Source organism: Stegostoma tigrinum, chromosome 38 (genome assembly GCF_030684315.1).
Source record: "Stegostoma tigrinum isolate sSteTig4 chromosome 38, sSteTig4.hap1, whole genome shotgun sequence".
Classification (NCBI taxonomy): domain Eukaryota; kingdom Metazoa; phylum Chordata; class Chondrichthyes; order Orectolobiformes; family Stegostomatidae; genus Stegostoma; species Stegostoma tigrinum.
This window is the reverse complement of record NC_081391.1, coordinates 22088541-22111273: the sequence shown is the minus strand read 5'-3', so window position 1 is coordinate 22111273 and position 22733 is coordinate 22088541. Positions and strand designations below refer to the sequence as shown.

At 44.4% G+C, this 22733-nt stretch overlaps 1 protein-coding gene across 1 annotated transcript; it reads left to right on the top strand.

The window, feature by feature from the left end:
- Positions 1-3482: 3482 nt before the first annotated feature.
- Positions 3483-21888, top strand: LOC125447224 (cathepsin D-like). The gene is made up of 9 exons (XM_048521465.2): positions 3483-3632; positions 8501-8660; positions 10255-10378; positions 11046-11164; positions 13373-13572; positions 13846-13968; positions 14080-14224; positions 17049-17147; positions 21372-21888. Exons 1-9 carry the CDS (start codon positions 3571-3573, stop codon positions 21531-21533), a joined length of 1194 nt encoding a protein of 397 aa, XP_048377422.1. The 5' UTR covers positions 3483-3570; the 3' UTR covers positions 21534-21888.
- The last annotated feature ends 845 nt before the right edge of the window (positions 21889-22733 follow it).

Below are 22733 nucleotides of genomic sequence, written 5' to 3'. Positions count from 1 at the left end.
CTCAAAAATGTTGACACTGCCTCTCCCCCAACCCCCAGGTGTTGTCAGGCCTTTCAACTGAGCATTTTGTTTTTTCTCGTTTATTGAGTAACTGAGAAACAACATGTTTTTTCAAGGATAGAAATTTGTTGTTACTGGTATCTGTGAAAATACCAGCATAATGCGTAAAGTTACCACAAAAACATTATATGTTAAAAAATGTGACAAAGCGAAGACAAATATTTTTTTTTGTTCATTCCAAGGCCTCTTAGTTTCATGAGCAGACCACAGCTGAAGACCTGGGTCTGTCCATCTACTGAGAACCGAGACCTTCCCTAACTTCCAAAAACTGGAGGCCTGTCCGACTGTCAAAGACTGAGCTCTCTCAAAACTGCCAAGAATTTTATGTTGTACTTTCCTTTTTAAGTTATTCCTTCATGTGATGAGGGTGTCACTGGCTAGGCCAGCATTTATTGCCAATGCCTAACTGGCCAGCTATCAGGATTTTTAGCAAGAATACCAATTCAAGGGGCAAACCAACATCAAAAGAGCATGGGAGGAGGATGCTGATTGGTTGGCAAGTTGACTCTAATTAGCAACAGTCTTATCACGGAGACGCCATGATAACTATAAAGGCTAATATATTGTTTGACAGAAGTCTATCATGAGCCACCCTTCTTAACAGCTGAGTGGCTTGTCAGACCTGTTCAAAGGGCAGTTACAAGTCACATATAAACCAAGGTCAGCCTTCCTGCTCCTAAGATGCTGCTTGGCCTGCTGTGTTCATCCAACTCTACACCTTGTTATCTTGGATAAAGGGGATGGATGTTGCTCCTGAAAGGACATCAGTGAGGCTAGGGGGGATTTTCCTGACAATGCATTGGCTACACAGCCACCGTTACTAAGTTTTTTTTCTCAAATTCCGGGTTTCACTAGCCAAATTTCAAGGCTCCTAACTGCTCAACAATTATGACCAGATTATTCGTTCAGAGCCCTGTTTTACTAGTCCAGTCACATAGCAACTACATGACTGAGCCCAGTCTCTGACTTACAGCTTCAACCTGCGGATATTTGGCATAGAGTGAATGTATGAATTAACTTTTATTGTCACGTATAATCAATGAGTACAGTGAAAAGTTTATATATCACCACTTACTGTGCCACAGTTGAAACTATTACTGATCTGAGGATAAGACAGCTGACCGTCATTGCTGAACTAATTCTTCCTGTATCTATCTTGTGATCTCTTATTTCTTGTTCATCTGATAAATGCACAGTCAGGCATTTTGGTCAAAAAACATAATCTTTTAGTTAGAAGTGAGAGTTGTGGATCAGGCTCATGTTCAAATGAGCAACAAGAGGATCCTGTGAGACAGTTTCAATAATCTTACGGCCAATGGTCTTACCCTGTCAATTTAAACCTCATTCATTGTTTGAGGAATTAATTGCAGGCTGACGGAGTTCTTCCAGGTGTGTGCTGCCCTGTTTGTGGAGCCCCTTCTTCGATGAGGGGTCAAACCCAAAGGAGAAACTCCCTTTTTCCTGTGGCTGCTATTAGGACAAAAAGCTGGCGGCCCAGTGACTTAGGCCCAGGTCTGAGCTTCATCCTCTAACAAAGATGACTCGGTCACCGTTGTGTTAATGTTTGTGGGATCTAGCTGTGCACCAAGTAGCATTTCCGAAACGACAGCAGATATTACACTTGCACAATTGGTTGCAAGTCAGAAGCAGGCCCATAGTCTCCTGGGCTTGGTCTCTACAAGGGCAATGGCAAAGGCAAACTCATCAAGTTTCACTTTTCCCCTCCCCCGCCCGTTTCCCCTGTAGTTCTGTGAATGTGGCCTTTCCAGATCACGAACCAATTCCCCTTTTTAAAATCACAAGTGAATCCACCCTGACCAGGTAACACATTCCACATTCTGACCACTTGCTATATTAAAAGGATTTTCTTTACATTGCCTTTACTTCTTTTTTCAATCGCGTAAGTGCAGTTGGGTTACCAAGAGTTACTGGACAGTGTCCCATCAATTCAGTGCCTCATTTTCCTTTCACCACAGTTTGTTTGTCTTAAACAAGTGAAACAATTTTTTTCATTAAAGAACTATACAGAAGCTGCCTCTCTGTGACTGTCATTGTTCCAGTAATCCAGACTAATGCTCTGGGGACACCATTGCAAGCTGTAGAGATTTAAATTCAATTCATACGAATATAAACCTAGTCTGAATGGAGTGGACTGTGGCAATTATTATTCATTGTTGCAGAAGCCCACCTGGTTGACTAACATCCTTCAGGGAAGGAAGTTTACCATCCTCACCTGGTCTGGCCTACTCATGACTCCAGACCCATTGCGATGTGGTTGACACTTAGCCTCTGAAATGGCTCCAGCAAACCGTTCAGTTTAAGGGGCAATAAAAAAGGACTGCGGCTGCAGGAAATTTGAAACACACAAAAACACAAATTGGCCGAGAAACTAGGGGTCGTACGGTGGCTGACTGGCTCAGCGGTTAGCACTGCTGCTTCGCAGCACCTGGAACCTGGGTTTGATTCCAGCCTTGGGTGACTGTCTGTGTGGAGTCTGCATGTTCTCCCCAAGTTTGAGTGGGTTTCCTCTGGTTTCCGTCCCTAGTCCAAAGCTGTGCAGGTTAGGTGGACAGGCTACGCTAAATTACCTGTGGTGTGCAGGCTAGGTGAGTTAGCCATGGTGGCTGTAGTGTTATGGAGACAGAGTGCGGTGACCTTTGGAGGGTTGTTAAAAAAACTCAATGCACCACATGGCCTCTTTGTGCACTGCAGGCATTCAATAAATTTGGCAGCATCTGTACGAAAGGGAAACAGAGTTAATGTTTTGAGTTCAATGATGCTCCATCAAAACTGAGTCAAGGTCACTTTAAATCAAGGGTCAATTAGGGATAGGCAACAAATACCAACAACATAATAAAATGTGAAGCTGGATGAACACAGCAGGCCAAGCAGCATCTCAGGAGCACAAAAGCTGACGTTTCGGGCCTAGACCCTTCATCAGTGCTCCTGAGATGCTGCTGGGCCTGCTGTGTTCATCCAGCCTCACATTTTATAATCTTGGAATTCTCCAGCATCTGCAGTTCCCATTATCTCTGATACCAACAACATGCCTGCTCCTCAAAACAATAAATTAATCAAAAATTAATGGTCATCTGACTCAAAAAAATCTTTCATTCCCGAAAGACAAAAATGTACACAACTATTCAGTGTTGGTATTTCGTAAAGTTTATTGTTTTAAACAAAGCTATGCTCAGTACATTTTTAAATACAAGACATGTTTGGAATATGTGCGTTTAATTTTCAAAAATTAAAACATTTTCTCGGGCATAAGAGACAAATAACGTTCTGACCCAATTCAGTCTCCTGAACCATCACATGTTCCTGCAGGTCAGCTGATCACACGAAGAGGAACGCCTTTCTATTGGTGGGTCCTCATGACTGATACAAGCCACAGTCCAATCAGCGTCCTGGGATTAAATCTAGAAGCTTCCTGTAGGCACAGAGATCTGGGAGGGTCTAGATTGTTAGCTGCTTTTTATTATTGTTGGAGTGGATTGAAGTGCATCAGCCATGGACTGGGTGCAGGTGTTTGTCTTTTGCACGTTGCTGGTTTCTTCTGATGGCTTTATCAGGTAAGAATGGGCCACTCTGGTGTCGGTGCAAGAGTTTGCTGTGAATCTGACCCGCAGTGGCTGTACTGTGTAGGAAGTGGTGCTTTGGGGAGCTGCTTTCGTTCAATTAGTGTGGTGAAGGTTAATGGCATTGAAGGTTCCGTTTGAGTCAAGACAGTTATGGCTTAGGTGGCCAGATCTGACCTGTGTGTGTGTGTGTGTTTGCGCGTTTGCTGGTCAGCTGGTCTGGGAGATCTAATAATAATACTTTATACTGTAGCCATTGACTAGTTCTTCCTGCCTGTAAAGCCAGGCTTCACACTAGTATTACTAACTGTCCCTTTTCAGCAGCGTGTTCCTGCAGGCTTCAGTGGTAATGATTAATGTCTTGTGGTTAATGTATATTGTTTTTGGAGTCAGTTACAGACAAACATCTTATTGAGTTTGAGGGCTCACCTATATACTAGAGTTTCAGACTAACATCTAATAAATGCTTTTGGGGGATTTGCCTATTGGATAATGGCTTGGGAGAGGGGTGCAGTCTGGAATCTGAGTGGTGTAGAAGTATGTTGTGGTGTAATGTCTGTACAAATGACTGACATGGGAGTGTTCAATTAAAGCAACACTATATAAACTTTGTATCAGTGATAATGGGAAGTGCAGATGCTGGAGAGTCCAAGATAACAAAATGTGAGGCTGGATGAACACAGGCCCAGCAGCATCTCAGGATTGTGGCCAAATTGGAAGGCAGGCAGAACTTGGCAAGATAATGTTTTTTATCTCTTGAAAGCATAATCTATTTTATAATGGTTCCATTAGCTGAATCTGTTGAATGAATGTCATGAAATGTTGCTACTTTTTCCCCATGATGTTATTGGGCTCAATGTCCTTTTTCAATAACAGATTTGCTGGATCCTGCTGCCTGTATGAATCAGTAATTTATTGATCAACTTGGCAGTCTTTACAAAAGTTGGGTTTTTTTTTCTGCCCCCTCCTTTGTTCAAATTCTTCCCTAGCTTTACTACTCATGTTGCCTCCTTTTTTTTTTAGGACTTGGCTTCTTGTGTGCCTCTTTCTTCTCCTGTCCCCAAGTTGGTGAAAGCTGAGGCTACTGCCTGTTTTAGAAAAGCCTTTTTATTGTCATGTGTACTCAAGTACAGGAATGCAGTGGAAACTTTCCAATGTTGCCCTTCACAACACTATCTTGGGTACAAAGTACCCAGGCACAAACTGTAGATAAACAAAAAAATTAAAGTTGCATTACCTTAATGATTCATGGTACAAGTTAGAAATAAGACAGCTAAAAGGTTAAAATTACAGTAATGTAAACAAATTACAGACAAACGTCACATTGCAGTAGCTCAGTGCAGGGCTTCCACATGATCTGACTGGCCTCACAAGTGACTGCCCGTGCCAGAGTCCAGTCTAACAACTGTCCCTGATCTGCTCAGGGCATCTAGCCTGCTCTGCTCCAGGTCTCCTTGAATTTTTCCTCCTTTATAGAAAAGGCTGCAAGCTTTTTATTCACTCCCTAGTCCCAACTCATTCCACTCTTTTTTTTTTTGTTTTTAGAAACTCTTTATCCATTCTAGTCTATGCTGAAACATCTTGTGACTTCCTTTTCTGAGCTGGAGCAGATTGGGAGAGTTTTCAATGATAACGTGTTCACTGGCAAAGGGGGCATAATATTAGGTGTGTGTGGGGGAGAGAAGAATGTGTCATAAACTTAACTGGCTCAAAAATCCTGGGAGGGGAACATACAGGTGAAGAGTATTTCTTGTGTGGTGAGATCTTGTGATCAGCGATTTTTGTGAATTCAGTATTCAATCATAGCCAGCTGCATTATGGCAAAAGCAAAATATGTAGGGTCTGAAGATCAACCTGGGGGGAACAATTAACACTACCAATGTGTTGCATAGGCACAGGGGGCCAAATGCCTCCTCAAGGGCTGTGCCCTTCTGAGAGGGGCAATGAAAGAAAATTGTTAGCCTACAAGGCTCTGAATGTGAGTGGAATCTCAAGGAGTGTTTCTAGTTTTGGGGGGAAAATCCTGAAGAAACAGTCCTTCAATTGGGGAATTACCTCTGTCAGCCTTTTGTAGAAATGTGACCTGCACTGCAGTTCATTCTTGCTCGAGTAACATGTCACTACTTTTGCAAGGCCCTGGACTAGGAAGCGAACACCATCTGCGTTGAGTCATTGCAACATTTGTGGTTGTTTAGTGGTGCAGCATGCTGCAAAACAGTTATTCCTCGCCGTTTCTTCAGTCAGGCATGTGTGCTTCGTTGGCCAGGCCAATGCTTAATGTCCATCCTTAGAAAATGCAGTGAGCTGCCTTGAATCGTTGCAGTCCATATGCTGTAGGTAGACCCCACAATGCTGTTAGGCATGGAATTCCAGGATTTTGACCCAGTGGCAGCAAAGGGACTGCAATGCATTTCCAAGTCAGAATAGAGAGTAGGTTGGACAGGACCTGCAGAGGGTAATTTTCCCATGCATCTACTGCTCACAATCTCTTCGGATTGGTCCTCAGGCCTGTTCAAATCTTTTCCCAAAGTCTGTGACCTCTCCGTTCTCAACAATTTAATCTTGTATCTTTCATGGGATACAGGTGTCACTAGGAAAGACAGCATTTATTGTCTGTCTGTCCTTTTGAGATGTCCAGAGAAGCCACTCAAGCGAAGTCAACCAAATTGCTGTGGGTCTGAAGTCACGTGTAATCCAGACCCAGTGAGGATGGCAGATTTTCCTCCTGAAAAGGCATTTGGTAAATGGATAGGTTCTTGTAACAATTGGTTGTCATGGGCAACATTTTATGGTCACTGAGGCCAGCTTTCTGTTTTATTGTCTCAAGATTTTATTTTCTGTTTTTTTAAAAGTCTGGAAGTGTTAACACAATTGAAGAGCTCTTTCCCCACCAACAAATCACCCCCGATTTATATTTCGCCTATTATCCACCACCCATAAGTCACATGTGTTTCTGAATTGTCAAATTACTACTTCTTGCCCAAGCAGGGCAAATCAAACCACCCCGAGAGATTGGGGAAACAGGGACGGGGGCTAAATCAGAATGGGGTTGTTAGGGGGCAGTAAATCCCTCCACACCCTATAGTGCCCACTTCACTAAAAATGCTGAAAAAACAAACTAAAAATCAGTTCGGTGGGAGCTTGATTTACCCCACCACAGCCCCCGAACAATGATTGATTCAACTAATAAATGTCCCCCTTCCTCATCATGATTTTTCACATTCACTTTCCACACAAATCTGTTTGTACTCCCTTTTCGAAGGTGAAAGACGGGTGATTGTCCCACCCAGATTTTTACATGTTCCAATATCCAGAAATGGTCTTGTGCACACCCAGCCATTTTTTTTCCTTTTTTATTACCAACTCACCTGTAGTATTTTATTTCATCTATTAACCATCGCTAGTAAGTTGCCCATTGAGAGAACATAGAAAAGTACAGCACAGTACAGGCCCTTCGGCCCACGATGTTGTGCCATGGAATAATCCTAATCCAAAAATAAAATAACCTAACCTACATTCCCCTCAATTGACTGCTGTCCATGTGCATGTCCAGCAGTCGCTTAAATGACTCCGCTTCCACGACTACCACTGATAAACTATTCCATGCGCTCACAACTCTCTGGGTGAAGAACCTACCTCTGAGGTCTCTTCTATACCTTCCTCCTAACACCTTAAAACCATGACCCCTCGTGGCAGTCAATCCTGCCCTGGGGAAAAGTCTCTGGCTATCGACTCGATCCATGCCTGTCATTACCTTGTACACCTCGAACAGGTCACCTCTCTTCCTCCTTCTCTCCAGAGAGAAAAGTCCGAGCTCAGACAACCTCTCATCATAAGACGAGCCCTCCAGTCCAGGCAGCATCCTGGTAAACCTCCTTTGCACCCTGTCAAGCCTCCATGCCTTTCCTACAATAGGGCGACCAGAACTGGACACAATATTCCAAGTGTGGTCTCAGTAGGGCTTTGTAGAGCTGCAGCATAACCTCGCAGCTTTTAAACTTGACACCCCCCCCCCCCCCCCCCCCCCTGTTATAGATTTGGTTTACATGCAAATGCCATCAAGGATAATGCAGACCACAAAACTGGATAACAAGGTGCAGAGCAGCAGGCCAAGTAGCATCTTAGGAGCAAGAAGGCTGACGTTCAGGCCTAGACCCTTTGTGGGGTAATTGAGATTTTGTTTGCTTAAATTCAGAAGTGTTATCTCGCTCAATTGAATGCTGGCTTTCCCACCACTAAATCAGACATTTTTAAACTTAACCACACCAGTAAATCACCTGTTTTCCTAATTGATCAACTTTTAACAGATCTGCGTGGAAATTGATTGTGGAAAATCCTGAGGGGGAATATTTTATTAATTGATTCATAATTTTTGGTCGGGGCCAGTGGTGGTCGGGTTGAGTTGGGGTGGGGGTCAAGCTCCCACAGAATCAAGACTTTTAGTTTATTTTTCGTCAGCAGCTGCTGCTGGGGTCTTGAAGCTGTTATTCCCCTCGCTGTTACAGCTGGGGTTCTCTTGCTGCTAGAATTGCATGAGATGCTATTTTACTATATTTGCCTTTGGCAAGGGTATGTTTTAAGGGCTTTCACTATAATGGAACAGTTACTGTTTTGTAGTTAAATAACCTATTATTCTGTAAGTTTTCCAATTTCTTCTTTGTATTCTTAATTAGTGTATGAATAACATCAAGTTGCATCTGGAATGCAACACCTTGCCTTTTTTTTTAAAATAAAAGGTAAGGTAAAGTTAGGATCTCAACCCTATCTTCTGAATATATTTTGAGGGGGTTTGGTCTGGTCCATAGAGAGAGAGAGTTGTGTAAATGAAAAATAAACATTGGGCTGTTTCTACATTTTGACAGAATTCCACTGACAAAGTTCCAGTCCATCCGAAGGGCAATCACTGAAGCTGCGGATTCCATCGATAGCCTCGTTGCTGCCAGTCACCCCAGCTTTGACAAGTACATGGGATCACCAAGAAAAGGGGCTGAGACTCCTGAAATACTCACCAACTACTTGGATGTGAGTGCAATTTGATAATCGGCCTATCACTTGCTCTGTCCTCTGGGTGTGTGCTCTCCTAGCTTATGTGTGCTGCATCCTCACTTGCCTTTTTATTTAAATAGGGGGTTTTGTCCAGAAATTTCCCAGCTGGGGATGAAGGACCAACTTTTAGTTTGCTCAAGTTGTGTTCTTGAATGTGCAGTCGATTTGAAGATGCCGTGATGGGGCACTGTTTTGAATAGCTCTTAGCTGAGGTGTTGCTGCTAACAATTGTAGCCTCACCTTGGGTAAAACTACAGTGGAGTAGTGAGCTGATCCTGGTGGAGGGTTCCTAGTTTCTACTGAACCGTGTGGGGAAAGGCATCGAACTGTGGGTATTCCCCGCTGGGCCAGCATGTGTCTTCCCACCCCCGTAATTTCTCTGGGGAGGTGGTGGTGAGCTACTTTCCCGAACCACTGCAGTCCATGTGCAGTAGGTTGACCCACAATACCCTTTAGTGAGGGAATTCCAGGATTCTTGACCCAGTAACACTGAAGGGACAGCAATTGTTTCTCTGAGTCAGGATGGTGAGCAGCTTGGAAGGGAACGGAGTGTGTCTGCTGCCCTTGGCCTTCTAGTTGGAAGTGGTGATCTGTTTGAAGGTGCTGTCTAAGGATTTTTGTTGAAGTGCTGCGGTGCATCTTAAAGTTCAGTCTGCATTAGCATGTACTTTCATGATGGATGTGGTGCTGAACAGGTGGACTGCGCTGTCCTCAATGGCATCGAGCTGCTTGTGTGTTGGAGCTGCAGTCATTCTAGCAAGTGGGGAATATTCTGTCATACTCCTGACTTGTTACTTGTCTTCCCAGTGCCTGTCCATCACCTACAAGAGGTGAGTTACTCATGGCACAATTCCTAGCCTCTGAATTGCTCTTAATAGCTGCCATATTTATGGCTGGTCTGATCCACTTGCTGGTCAGTACCCCACAAATGCAGATACTGAGAGATTCTCTGGCAGTGCCACTGAATGTCTTCGGGTGAGGTTTAGAATCTTGATAGGCTGCATCTCATGATTGGCCCACGGGGATGGGGGTGGCATGGTGGCTTGGTGGTTAGCACTGCAGCCTCCCAGTGCCAGGGACCCAGGTTCAGTCCCACCTTTGGGTGACTGTGTGGAGTTTGACATTCTCCCCATGTCTGTGTGGGTTTCCTCCCACAGTCCAAAGATATGCAGGTTAGATGGATCGGCCATGCTAAATTGCCCATAGTGTTCAGGGGTGTGTGGGTTATAGGGGCATGGGTCTGGGTGGGATGCTTCAATGGGCAGTGTGGACTTGCTGGGCTGAAGGGCCTGCTTCCACACTGAAGGGAATCTAATGACTATCAGCCTGAACCTGGATGATGTCGAGAGTTCGATGCAGCAAGAACGTGGAGTGGCTGACCGTTGTGCCGTTTCCAATCCTGACCACTCTGGAGGGAGGGTTATTGACGAAGCCCCATCATTGATGCAGTTCCTGGCCCAGTAGCGCATGGGGACTAGTTACTTGGATGAAGAGTGAAGGTGATGCCATTGTCGTCTGTCTCAACCTTGTTTTGTTCAGATTTAGCTCACCCAAATCTCCTGTCTTTCAGGCCCAGTACTACGGCAAGATCGGCATCGGTACCCCACCACAGCTGTTCACTGTGGTCTTTGACACCGGGTCATCCAACCTCTGGGTTCCGTCAGTTCACTGCTCCTTTCTCGACATTGCCTGCTGTGAGTAAGGAGCAGGAGTGCTCATGTCAACTCTTTCTTAGTCTGTAGCTGTTAGGATGTGTGCTTCGCTGGCTAGATCAGAGTTCACTGTCCATCTCTGGAGTCCCTTGAATTGATGGTGGGCTGTGACCTTACCCAGCCACAACCTAAATGGTCCAATAGTAGAAAGCATTGCTCCAAGAATTCATGGAGACCTCTCTACACAGAGTGGAGAAAGCTTTTGAGATAGTAGGAATTGCCGATGCTGGAGTCCGAGCTGACAAGGTATAGAGCTGAAGGAACATATAAGAGGAAGTTTTACCCTGTATCTAACCCTGTGCTGTCCCCGTCCTTGGGGTTTGATGGGGGAACGTGTAAAGGAGCTTTATTCTGTATCAAACACTGCGTTGTCCCTTTCCTGGGAGAGTTTGGGAACATTGTAGAGGGGGATTCTAGTTTCAAACCCACCCCCGCTCCATGCTGCTCCTGTCTTGGGAGTGTTTGGGACAGTTGAGGGCACTTTACTTTCAGTTTTTAAAAAGAGGTAGTTTTACTCTGTATGTAACCCTGTGCAGTGTCCAATGAATGAATCAGTTGTACTCCTCCTTTGTACTGGGTAAAGGGCATCATACAGGGGAAGATCGAGTGTTGGGTTTTGCTGAGTTGTGTTCTCTGTTTCCTCCTCTAGGGCTTCACCACAAGTACAAATCGAGCGCGTCGAGTACATATGTGAAGAATGGGACAAAGTTTGCTATTCACTATGGCTCTGGGAGCCTTTCAGGATTCCTCAGCCAAGATTCTCTCACAGTAAGTGGCCACAATGATTCTGTTTGGGCAGATCGACCACAATCTTGTCTCGCGCAGCTAAGCACAGCAACAATCCTGTCCAGAACCTGACCCTACATGTGACACTTACTACATAAACATTGCAGTGCAGTACAGGCCCTTCGGCCCTTGATGTTGCGCTGACCTGTGAAACCAATCCGAAGCCCATGTGACCTATTCCGTTATCATCCAAATGTCTATCCAATGACCATTTAAATGCCCTTAAAGTTGGCAAGTGTATTACTGTTTCGGGCAGGGCATTTCACGCCCTTACTACTGAGTAAAGAATCTACCTCTGACATCTCTCCTGTGTCTGTCACCCCTCAATTTAAAGCTATGTCCCCTTGTGCTAGCTGTCGCCATCCAAGGGAATGATGCATAAATTTTCCCTTTACAGCCAATCTTAATCTGAATGGACACATTAAAATTACAGACTGATCCATCCTGCCATCACATGTCCTTTGGGTGCTGGCATCAACCTTGCAATTGCGTTAAGAATTCCTGGCTGAACCTGTCCTCATTCTTCTTTAACTTTCCTGAGCCTGTATTCTTTACGGATGATATTAAGTAGTAAATAGACACTGGGTACATTTGATATTGAGCTTCTTAATTGGAGTTTCCTGCACCATTGTCCTTACCAGGCACATGTCTGTCATTCTGGATACTTTTTCAAAGCAGAAAGGACCTGATATTTTTGAAGAAAAGCAAAATATAGTGACTGCTGAGAATAAAACAGGCAGTTGTTGCTAACTGGTTTTCTCTCCACAGATCTGTTGAGTTTCTCCCACATTGTTTCTTTTATTTCTGATGTTTGGAAAGTGCTTTTTGACACTCAGGATATTTCCAGTAAATACAAAGTTTCAAAACGTAATTGCTGTTATAACTGACAAAACGTTTGAAGGGCGGCATGGTGGCTCAGTGGCTAGCACTGCAGCCTCACAGCACCAGGGACCCAGGTTCGAATTCCAGCCTCAGGTAACTGTCTGTGTGGTGTTTGCACATTCTCCCCGTGTCTGCGTGGGTTTCCCCCATGTGCTCAGGTTTCCTCTCACAGTCCAAAAGATGTGCAGGCTAGTGGATGGGTAATTTAGCATGGCTAATAGTATTCAGGGGTGTGTGGGTTACGTGGGATGGGTCAAGGTGGGATGCTCCAAGGGGTGGTGTGGACTTGTTGGCCCAAAAGGCCTGTTTCCACATGTAGGGAATCTAATCAAATGTATTCCCTGCAAAGAATAAATGTGATAAATGGTATTAATTGAGAAATACTGACTCCAGGATAATGGGGGAAAAAGTCCCTGCTCTTTGCATAACTATAGTACAAAGTTCTTCAAGGGATTTTGTCTAATCTAGTGTTCTGTCTGTCCTAGGCTGCTTTTTAATGTGGATGGTATCAAGGGAGACTAACTCAGCATAGGGTGAGAACAGAGTAAAGCTCCTTTATGTTGAGCTTGTCCTGGGACAGTTTTGAGGATGGTATAGAGAGAGCTTTACTTTCCATCTTACTTTTTTTTAAGAAACTAATTAGAAGTGTAGGAGTACTGAGTTTTCCTTTTAGATTCAAGAGTAGAGAGCACTTTAGTCTGTATCTAACCCCATGCTGTACAAGCCCTGAGTATTTGGGGTAATGTAGAGGAAACTTTATTTTCAGGTTGGTTTTAAATTTTAAGACCAGAGAGCTTGCTTTTAGCCCCAAAGAGTAGTGGGAACCTTGTCTTCTGTGTATAAGAGTACAGTACAGAACTTTACTCAGCACGTGGTTTGATGCCACTGGAGTTACTGAAACAAATATTGGAAAACACTGTCAACATCATACGTTCCGAGCATGAGGGTCACCACCAAAAAGTGTGGAAACAGATGGAACAGCTCTCTGAATTAGCATGTTTGAATTGCATCAGTCAGTCGTGATGAGTAAGCGTAAATTTATCAATGCTCCTGCAAATCTGTTTCATCTTAAACTTGTGAGAATTGAGTGGTTTGTGTGTTGCCTTTTAATTGATAGAGACGCCTCTCGCTTGCCCGTCAGTGTCTCCTTCACCTGATTACTACCCAGTCCCTTCTGCGGAAAAGCATCTGGACACTAGGTGTGAGCAAGTGCGGGCTGACTGGCCCTGTTCTTCTTCTTCCTCCTCCTGCTCTGAACTAGCGCTCAGCAGGGCTGTGATCTTGTTGGCTGCTTTTGGTTTTTTACAGATCGGCGACTTGGTGACTACAAAGCAAGTTTTTGGGGAGGCAGTGAAACAGCCTGGACTTGTCTTCATTGCGGCAAAATTCGATGGGATCCTCGGCATGGCTTACCCCACAATCTCTGTTGATGGTGTCCTGCCTGTCTTTGACAACATGATGAAGCAAAAACAGCTGGAGAAAAATATCTTCTCTTTCTATCTGAACCGGTGAGCTGTCTCAAGTCTTTCCTCCTCCTCCCCGCTCTCTTTCTCCCCCCCCGCCCAAAAATCTGGGTCTCTTTCTCTCTCCTTTCCCTGGTCTCTCAGCCCCTTGATGCACCTTGATGTAATTTTCTATTTTCAACATACTTCTCCCTGATTTAATCTTCACCCCCTCGCTTACCAAGAATCTATTTAACACTGCTTGTTTTTAAAAGTGGAAATGTTTATTTTTGACTCTTTTGTGCCATTTCTAAGCTGTGTTTTTTCTTCTCTTCTGAGGAATGTGAGCACTCAGCCTGGTGGGGAGCTGCTGCTGGGAGGTGTGGATTCTAAATATTTCACTGGAGACTTTCATTATCTCAATGTCACTCGCCAGGCCTATTGGCAGATCAAAGCCGACCAGTAAGTCCATGGATTCTCCTATAAACAAGTAGATTCTTCCTTTTTTTTTAAAAAAAACACACACACCCAGACTTTAATGCCTCTGACCCAGTTCTTTGCTCTCTAATGTAGGGTGACCGTAGGAAATCAGCTGACCCTGTGTAAGGATGGTTGCCAGGCGATAGTGGATACAGGAACGTCACTTATTGTTGGACCAGTGGAGGAGATTCGAGCTCTTCAGAAAGTTATTGGCGCACTGCCCTTGATTCAAGGAGAGGTGCGGTCTCTGATCAATAGCAGCTTTCTTTGTATTGCTCCTTCAATGCAGCAAAACATCTGGAGGGGCTTTTGTATGAGCTGTGTCAAACAAGTCTAATACTTGCGCAAAATAGTGGGCAAAGTGCATTGTGAAGACACTCAGTGCTGAACTACAGCTTTGCAGGCTAGGAAAAAGGCCCTTCAGCCCATCAAGTCTGCACCTGCTGAAAATGAGCACTCAACTACCTCACCTTGATTTTTTTTCACCATTTGGGTCTTGTCACAAGTGCATGTATAAATGTTATGAGGACTTCTGCTACCTTAGAGTGAGTTTCAGATTCCCACCCCCACTGAGTTGGGCCTGCCCCTCACTTTAAATCAGCTTTGCAGCACTCCCTCCAAGTCACCAAATCCAAAAGAACTGTGGATGCTGTGAATCAGGAACAAAAACAGGAATTGCTGGAAGAAGCTCAGCAGGTCTGGCAGCATCTGTGGAGAGATCAGCATTAATGTTTTGACAATCCTCCTTAGGTCAAAGGAGGAAGGGTCACTTGACCAGGAAAGTCAGTTCTGACTTCTCTCCACAGATGCTGCCAGACTTGCTGAGATTTTCCAGTAATTCCTGTAAACACTTAACTCTGTACCCAATCTATGCCCCTCCTTTATTTCAGACATCTCAATCATGTTTTCCCTGACTCAGTCTCCTCTGCTCCAAAGAAAACAATCTTAGCTTGCCTAATCTCTCTCCACTGAAACTCTCTCTCTCTCCAGTCCAAGCAACATTCTGGTAAATCTCTTCTCCTCCCTCTCTATAGCATCCTGTCCCCTTGGGTTGCAAATGTGAAACCTTCCCATTAATCTGAAACTCCATCTCCCTGACATGTTAATAATTCCCCCTCTCTTGGTAGAGGGAGCATCCGTGCAGAGTGAGGATGGAGTTTGTCTGGAGATTCAACCGTCCTCTCAATCCTCTGGAAGGCCACTCCAACTCACTTCAGATTGTCAACCTAAAGCTTGTTTTTTTTTAAAGCAGTCTGCAGTTTGGCTGATCATGTATTGGCTCGTGGGAGGTGACCAGGGTTTGAATCTTGCCACAGTAGATGTTGGGTAAAATTAAAGTCAGTAAAAATCTGGACTCGGCGATCTAATGATGACCACTTATCACTGTCAATTCAGGGAAAAACTAATCTGGTTCACTAATGTCCTTACTTTGGTCTCCGTGTGACTCCAGGCTTACAGCAATATGGTTGACTCTTGACGGCCCTCTGGCCACCCACAGTTACCCAATAAATGTTGGCCTAGCCATTGATGCTCTTGTGCCATGAATGAAGAAATGCTAGGTGAAGCCACTATAGCCCCAGAGGACCATGAGGTTGTTCTTTTTATTGGCGAGCAGCAATCCAAGTGTGGGGCTGAGATGAGAGGTAGCAAAATTGTGACTGTCACCTGGCTGGGTGTAGGAATCGAACCTGCACAGTTGGTGTCAGTCTGCGTTGAGTCAGATAACTGACCTAACCAACCACATTTGCGCACAATCCTTGTGCAGGGGCCATGGTTCCAATTTTAGTATATCTGCTGCTGATATTCAGACTGTAGGGATTTGAGCAGGTAGACTGATTCCAGCTGTGTTTCCCTGTCGGTAGACTTCCAGCTCTGTCATAGAGCCTCCAAGAAGTTGAGGTTAACTCCGAAGGTAATGCTGCAAGCACAGTAGCAAAATTTAGATTTGTTTCTGTTTTCCTTTCCAGTTATTCACAATGTTTTTAAAAAACAGAATCCAACACTTTGGCAGCCAAACATTGGGCAGTTGGGTAATTCCGAATACTTCCATTCACTTTCCAGTGAGCCTGGGAAGGGGTAAGAATGGATGTGCCTGCAGATGGAACTGAGCTTTCTCAAAGCTGGGGTCAAGAGATGGACATATTCTTGAATATTTCAATCAATTCTAGCACCCCTTACGTCTTGAAGGGCTTCATTTCAAATGGGGTGTTAAAACTGGGGCATTTGCTCCATCCAAGGGACTTGAATATACCATGGGCCCTTTTCAAAGAATTGGAGAGTCTTTTCCAGTTCCTCTTATCAATGTTTATCCCTCCTGAACATTCAAACACTGTTATTTGGCCACTTTCGTTCCTGGGGGGGTGGGTGGGAGTTGCGTTCTCTATGTTCAACATTGCAGCAGAAGCATTCTATTTTTGTTCATGGGCTGTGGACATCAGTAGCTGGGCCAGCATTTATTTCCCATCCCTAATTGCCTCTGACAGGCTGTTTTCAGAAGGTGGTTCAGAGTCAACCATAAGACATAGGAGTGGAAGTAAGGCCATTCGGCCCATCAAGTCCACTCCGCCACTTTAAATCATGGCTGATGGGCATTTCAACTCCACTTCCCTGCACTCTCCCCGTGGCCCTTGATTCCTTCAGAGATCAAGAATTTGTCGGTCTCTGCCTTGAAGGCATCCAACGTCCCAACCAGATTCCTGTGGGTCTGGAATTGTGAACTAGACTGGGCAAGGACAGCAGACTTCTTTCTGAAAGATTTTGGTGAATCAGATGGTGTGTGTGTTTTTTTTTGTAATGGTGAGGTGGCCTTTATATTCCCAGTTTTCTTTATTTTTAATGGATTTTAATTTGGATTCCACTTGTAGCAGAGGTGGAATTTGAACCCATACCTCTGAATTACTAGCCTAGCGATTGTTTCCACTATGTGACTGTCTTACCACTATATTTCAGAAACGCTTCACTAGTCAGCAAATCTCTGCTGACTGAAGCGGTGCTATAGAAATGAAAATCTGTCTTTTTGTGGCTATGTTCTTGATCTGATGCTTGATGTGAATTCTCCACAGTACATGATCAACTGTGACAAGATTCCCAGTCTACCTGTCATCGCCTTCAAGCTGGGTGGTAAACAATTCACCTTGACAGGGGAGCAGTATGTAATGAAGGTGAGTGAGCTGCTGCCTTTCACTGCTTGCAGTCTCTTGTGGTTAACTTTAACTTGAGTTGCTGATTTAAGGCGCAAGGTAATGTCTCTGCAAATGGCTCCTCTTCTTCATAAGAAAGAGAAAAGGTCACTGAGGCCTCTTCTGGAGTTGTCCAGTTCTGGCTGCCCACTTATAGGAAGAATATGAAGGTGGAAAGGGCTCAAGAGATTTTCCAGGATGTTGCTGGGTATGGAAGGTTTGAGATATAATGACAAGCTGGGACTTTTCACTGGAGCACAGGGGGTTGAGCGATGACCTGATACAAGTTTATATAATCCAGATGGGTATAGATAGGGTTAATGGTAGCTGTCTCTTCTTTGGGGAATTTCAAGACTAGGGGCTCCTTTTTTTTTTCAAGGTGAGAGCTTTTTAAAAAGACATGAGTAGAAAGGGTTGTAAGTGTGTGGAATGAACTGCCTGAAGAAGTGGATGTGGGTGCAGTTATAATGTTGACAAGACACTTTTGGATAAGTTGATGAACAGGAAGGGTTTGGAAGGATATTGGCTAGGAACAGGCAGGTGGGATTAGTTTGGGATTATGTTTGGCATGGACTAGTTGGACCGAAGGGCTTGATTCTGTGAAAGGGGGGGGGGGGGGGGGAAATATCAGTTAACACTTCTGGTTGTAGCGACCCTTTGGTTTTGAAAATGGGTCACTGGACCCAAAACATTGTGTGGGGTTTTTTTGGTGTTGTTCCTGACTTAGAGCATCCGCAGGTCTTTCTGTTTTTTAGTTTTGGTCTGTTTCTGTGCTGTAGGATTCTGCATCATATCCACCCCTTAGCTACACAGGTCTTGTCGTTATGTGATGGCCATGATATTCACAGTAAAGCAGAGGAGGTGGCATCACAGTCATGGCTTGGGCTAATCACAGGAACAAGAGTAGGCCATTCAGCTCCTTGAGACTATTCCACCATTCACAGATTGTGTGGTTAGCCTGTGGTGTAACTCCCTACCAGCTGCCTTTGGCCCATATTCCTTAATAATTTTGTTTAACTTAATTTTAAATCTGAGATAAATTAGCAGTTGATCCAACATCCACACAGTTTGGAAAAGAAAATTCCCAAACCCCTCCCACCATTTTGTCAAATTGCTTTCAAACACCTGAATGGTCTGGCCCTAATTCTTAGACTCTGCCCCTAGTTCTAGAACTTCCAACCAGTCAAAATAGTTTATCCACCCTGTCTTTTTCCTGTTAATATCTTGGCCTAGATCAGATCATTCCTTCAATTGGTTTTTCTGGAGAAAACAGGACTAACTGGTATCTGCTTCCATGCTGTATGACTGGGACTCTAACTGTGGATGCTGGAAATCAGAAATTGCCTGAAAATCTCTTCCATTCTGAAGAATTAAGGAAGGGAAAAAATAGTAGCCCTTACCAGTACTGTCAACACACAAAAGAAAATGTTAACTCTGCTTTCTCTTCACAGATCTGCCAAGGGTTTTTCCAGCAATTACTAGTTTCTATAATATCTCCTCAAACCTAACCCCTGAAGTCCAGACTCCAGGGAGGTGGTGGCCTAGTGGTATTATCACTGGACTGTTAATCCAGAGACCCATTGCGGGGACCTGGTTCAAATTCCACCAGTGCAGAGGGTGGAATTTCCAGTCAATAAATATCTGGAATTAAGAGTCTAATGATGACCATGAATCAGTTATCAATTGTTGGGGGTGGGAAACAGAATGGAGGGAGACCCATCTGGTTCACCAGTGTCCTTTTTTTTTAAGGATGCAAATTGCCATCCTTTCTTGGTCTGGCCTATATGTGACTCCAGACCCACAGCAATAGGGTTAACTCTGAACTGCCGTCCGGGTAATTAGGGATGGGCAATAAATGCTGCCTCGCCAGCAATGCCCTCATCCTGTGAATGAATGAAAAAGGTGGGGGTGGGGGGGTTGGGAGAGAAAAAACAACTTGTAACTTTTATTGGCTTTGCAGGGAGTTGAATGTATCCTTCCTTAATGTACTGCCCAGGCCTGACCACTTTACTCCAAATGGGCGCTATCTGGTGGTGTTGTATAAACAGAAAATTACAGTTCAGGAACAGGCCCTTCGGCCCTCCAAACCTGCACTGACATGCTGCCCATCACAATTAAAACCACCTACCCTTCCACGGACCAGATCCCTCAATACCCATCCTAGTCATGTATTTGTCAAGATGCCCTTTAAAAGTCACAATAGTATCTGCTTCCACTACCTCCCCTGGCAGCGAGTTCCAGGAACCCACCACCCTCTGTTTCCAAAACCTGCCCCATACATCACATTTTAAACCTTGCCCCTCGTACCTTTAACTTATGCCCCCTAGTAACGGACTCTTCAGCCCTGAGTGGGGGAAAGGCTTCTGACTGTCCACTCTGTCCATGCCCTTCATAGATCTCTACCTCTGTGGTTCCAGTGAGGAGAACCCAGGTTTCTCCAACCTCTCCTCATAGCTAATGCCCTTCATACCAGGCAGTGTCCTGGTAAATCTTTTCTGAACTCTCTCCAATACCACCACATCCTCCTAGTAGTGTGGCAACCAGAATTAACTACAGTATTCCAAATCTGGCCTAACTAAGGTTCAATAAAGCTGCAGCATTATTTCCCAGTTTTTAAACTCATTGCCCCAGCCACGGAAGGTAAGCATGCCACGTGCCTTGTTGACTGTCTTCTCCACCTGCATTGCCACTTTCAGGTACCTATACACCCAGATCCCTCTGCCTTAAGGCTTCTGCCATTTACTATATATCTTCCATCTGGATTAGACGTTCTGAAATGCATAACCTCACTTTTTTTCTGGATTAAATTCCATCTGCCATCACTCTCTGCCCAAGTCACCAACTGATCGAAATCCTGCTGTATCGTCTGATGGTCCTCATCACCTTCCACAACTGTATCAACCTTTGCGTCATTGGCAAATTTACGAATTGTGTCTGTCTGTCTGACCTCTTACCCTGTATGACTTTATCTTCTGTATCAATCTGCCATGAGGGACCTTGTTGAAGTCCATGTAGAGAACATCCACTGCCCCTACCCTCATTGATCATCTTGGACACTTCCTCTGCAGCAGTTTACTTCCTCTATTCCAAAGATTTGCAAGTTAGTGGATTGGCTATGCTAAATTGCCCAGAGTGTCCAGAGATATGTAGGTTAGGTGGATTAGCCACAGGAAGTGCAAGGTTGCAGGAATGGGGTGATCTGGGTGGGATGCTTTTTAGAAGGGTCTGTGTAAGCTCAATGGGTCGACTGACATCTTTGTGCAGTTTAGGGATTCTATGGACTTGCTCAACTTGAGTTAAACCTGGTCACTTTATTTCAGATCATTGTATGTATTTGATTCTCCAATCAGTTTTTATTGTAAATATCACTCCTGCAATCATTAAAGTTTTAATTACATATTGGGCCTTATACATGTCAATGTTGGCCTGAGTGGTTCAACCTTGGGCATCACTAATTGGCCCAGACACTTATTGCCCAACCCCTAATTGCATAGAGGACAACCACTTTGCTTTGGGTCTGGAGTCAGATCTAGACTAGACTAGAATAAACTAGACCAGGTAAGGATGGCAGATCTCCTGTCTTGAAGGTCTTTAGTGAACCAGATGGATGTGGTATTTTCCTCTTTGTCATAAGATTTTAGTGCATTCAAAGTTTGCCATGTTCCATGATAGGTTTGAAATTTTTCACCCATGGAGATCAGAGTGCAGCTCTGAATTAATCGTCCCAGTGACACTACCATTATCCTGCCCACTTGCCCTGCCTTTGCCCACTAGTCCTATCTGAGATTTTGGATTTGATTGTGGAGTGACTTTCTCATTCAGTGGGAGACGGATCCACAATTTAAACTCTTTTTAATACCCCCCCTTTTTTAAAAACAGAAATTGCTGGAGAAGCTCAGCAAGGCTGGCAGTGCTCTAGAGAGAAATCAGTTAGAACATAGAACATAGAACATTACAGCACAGTACAGGCCCTTCGGCCCTCGATGTTGTGCCGACCTTAACGGATTTATCTCCACAGATGCTGCGAGTCCAGCTGAGCATTTCGAGCAATTTCTGTTACTGCTTCTGATTTTGTTACTGCATCTGTAGTTCTTTCAACTTTCTTTTCTTTCTCTTTTTTCATCCTCCCTTTTATCCTTTTCATTTCCACCCCCTCCGCCCCCCCCCCCCCCCCCCACCAAACCAATTGTTTTTCTCTCTTTGCAGATCAGCAAGTTTGGTCAAACCCTGTGCCTCAGTGGATTCATGGGCATGGACATCCCTCCTCCTGCTGGACCACTCTGGATTTTGGGCGATATTTTCATTGGCCGCTATTATACCGTCTTCGACCGTACCAGTAACCGAGTGGGCTTTGCTGAAGCTGTGTAGCACATACCCTGAAACACAAGGGATGCTTTTCCCTTTGTTTTTTTTTGTTTTTTCAAATTTGCGTGGGCCTGTTTTTTAGTAAACTGTCTAAAGGAAAATGATGTAGCTGACTCCTTACTGACACCTCTCCTGATTTAACCATGACCTGGCTACCATTCTGTAACCCGTGCCTTGCTGAATGAACACAACCTTGGCATGTTTGTGTGGTTGTCCTCTCTCTCTCAGTAAAGCTGAAGTTTTTAAGCTGGTTTGCCAGTGACATGATTTTTCTGCCCAAAACTACTTTAATGAAAACTCATGGGGGTTTAGCACCCCTTGCATTCTGATTTCTGCGCCCCCCCCCCCCCCCCCCCCCCCCCCCCCCGCCCTGCGATGAAAGTGCAGACTCCAAGTGATCTGTAACACTTTCCTTCAGAGTCCTGAGGAGCTACAGGGCATCACTTTTTTTTTTTACTGCTGATCTTGCACTGATCCCACCTAATCATATTTGCTTATTTACCCTTCTGTTTGATCAAAGATGCCCATTGGTCACCACCTGATGAGTTTTACCATGAGATGTCATTTCGTTTTCGACTGTTCAACATGCCTGGCCTCTTGCTCCTCACTGGTTTGTGGTGGAGTAGAGAGTAGTTGCTTTATTCCCACATGGTCTTTGTTGTGACAGGGTGAAAATGTATTTGTTTGGGTCGAATTAAGTCCCACAGTATTTAACGGGTACTTTGAAGCAACAGCGAATTTTTTTTTCAAAGAAATTCCAGATGAAAGTAAATGCCATTTTAAGGGATTAAATGAGTAGTTAGGTTAAGTCATCCCAGCCACACCAGGCCCCTGCTGCATGTGAGATAGTGGACTCTTCACCCATCCACGCAGTCTTCCAAAGTGGTATTACTTCAATCAGTCACTTGATGTCATGGACCTTGAGGAAGAGGCATGTGGCTGCATCAGGACAAACGTCAAACTGCAAACGATTGCAGTTTCTGCTACATCTGTAGCATTGGTGAAGTTTCTGCATTGCCTTCCCTCACTGCAGGTGTTGTTGTTGCTGTTTTTCCCTGTAGTGGAAGCAGTTTAAAGTTCTAGTGTTCTGACGGCTTTAAAACTTTGGCATTCTTACATTTGTCTCGATCAGTGTGAGATGAAAAGCTTTGGCAATATGCCTGCATTTTCAGTAATACTGCAGAATCTTGGTCCTTCATTGAG

Excerpts from the sequence above, each read along its gene's own strand:
- LOC125447224 (XM_048521465.2), top strand. The coding sequence starts at position 3,571 with ATGGACTGGGTGCAGGTGTTTGTCTTTTGCACGTTGCTGGTTTCTTCT. Across the intron at positions 3,633-8,500 it reads TCTTCTGATGGCTTTATCAG|AATTCCACTGACAAAGTTCC; the intron begins GTAAGAATGGGC and ends ACATTTTGACAG. Across the intron at positions 11,165-13,372 it reads TCAGCCAAGATTCTCTCACA|ATCGGCGACTTGGTGACTAC; the intron begins GTAAGTGGCCAC and ends GGTTTTTTACAG.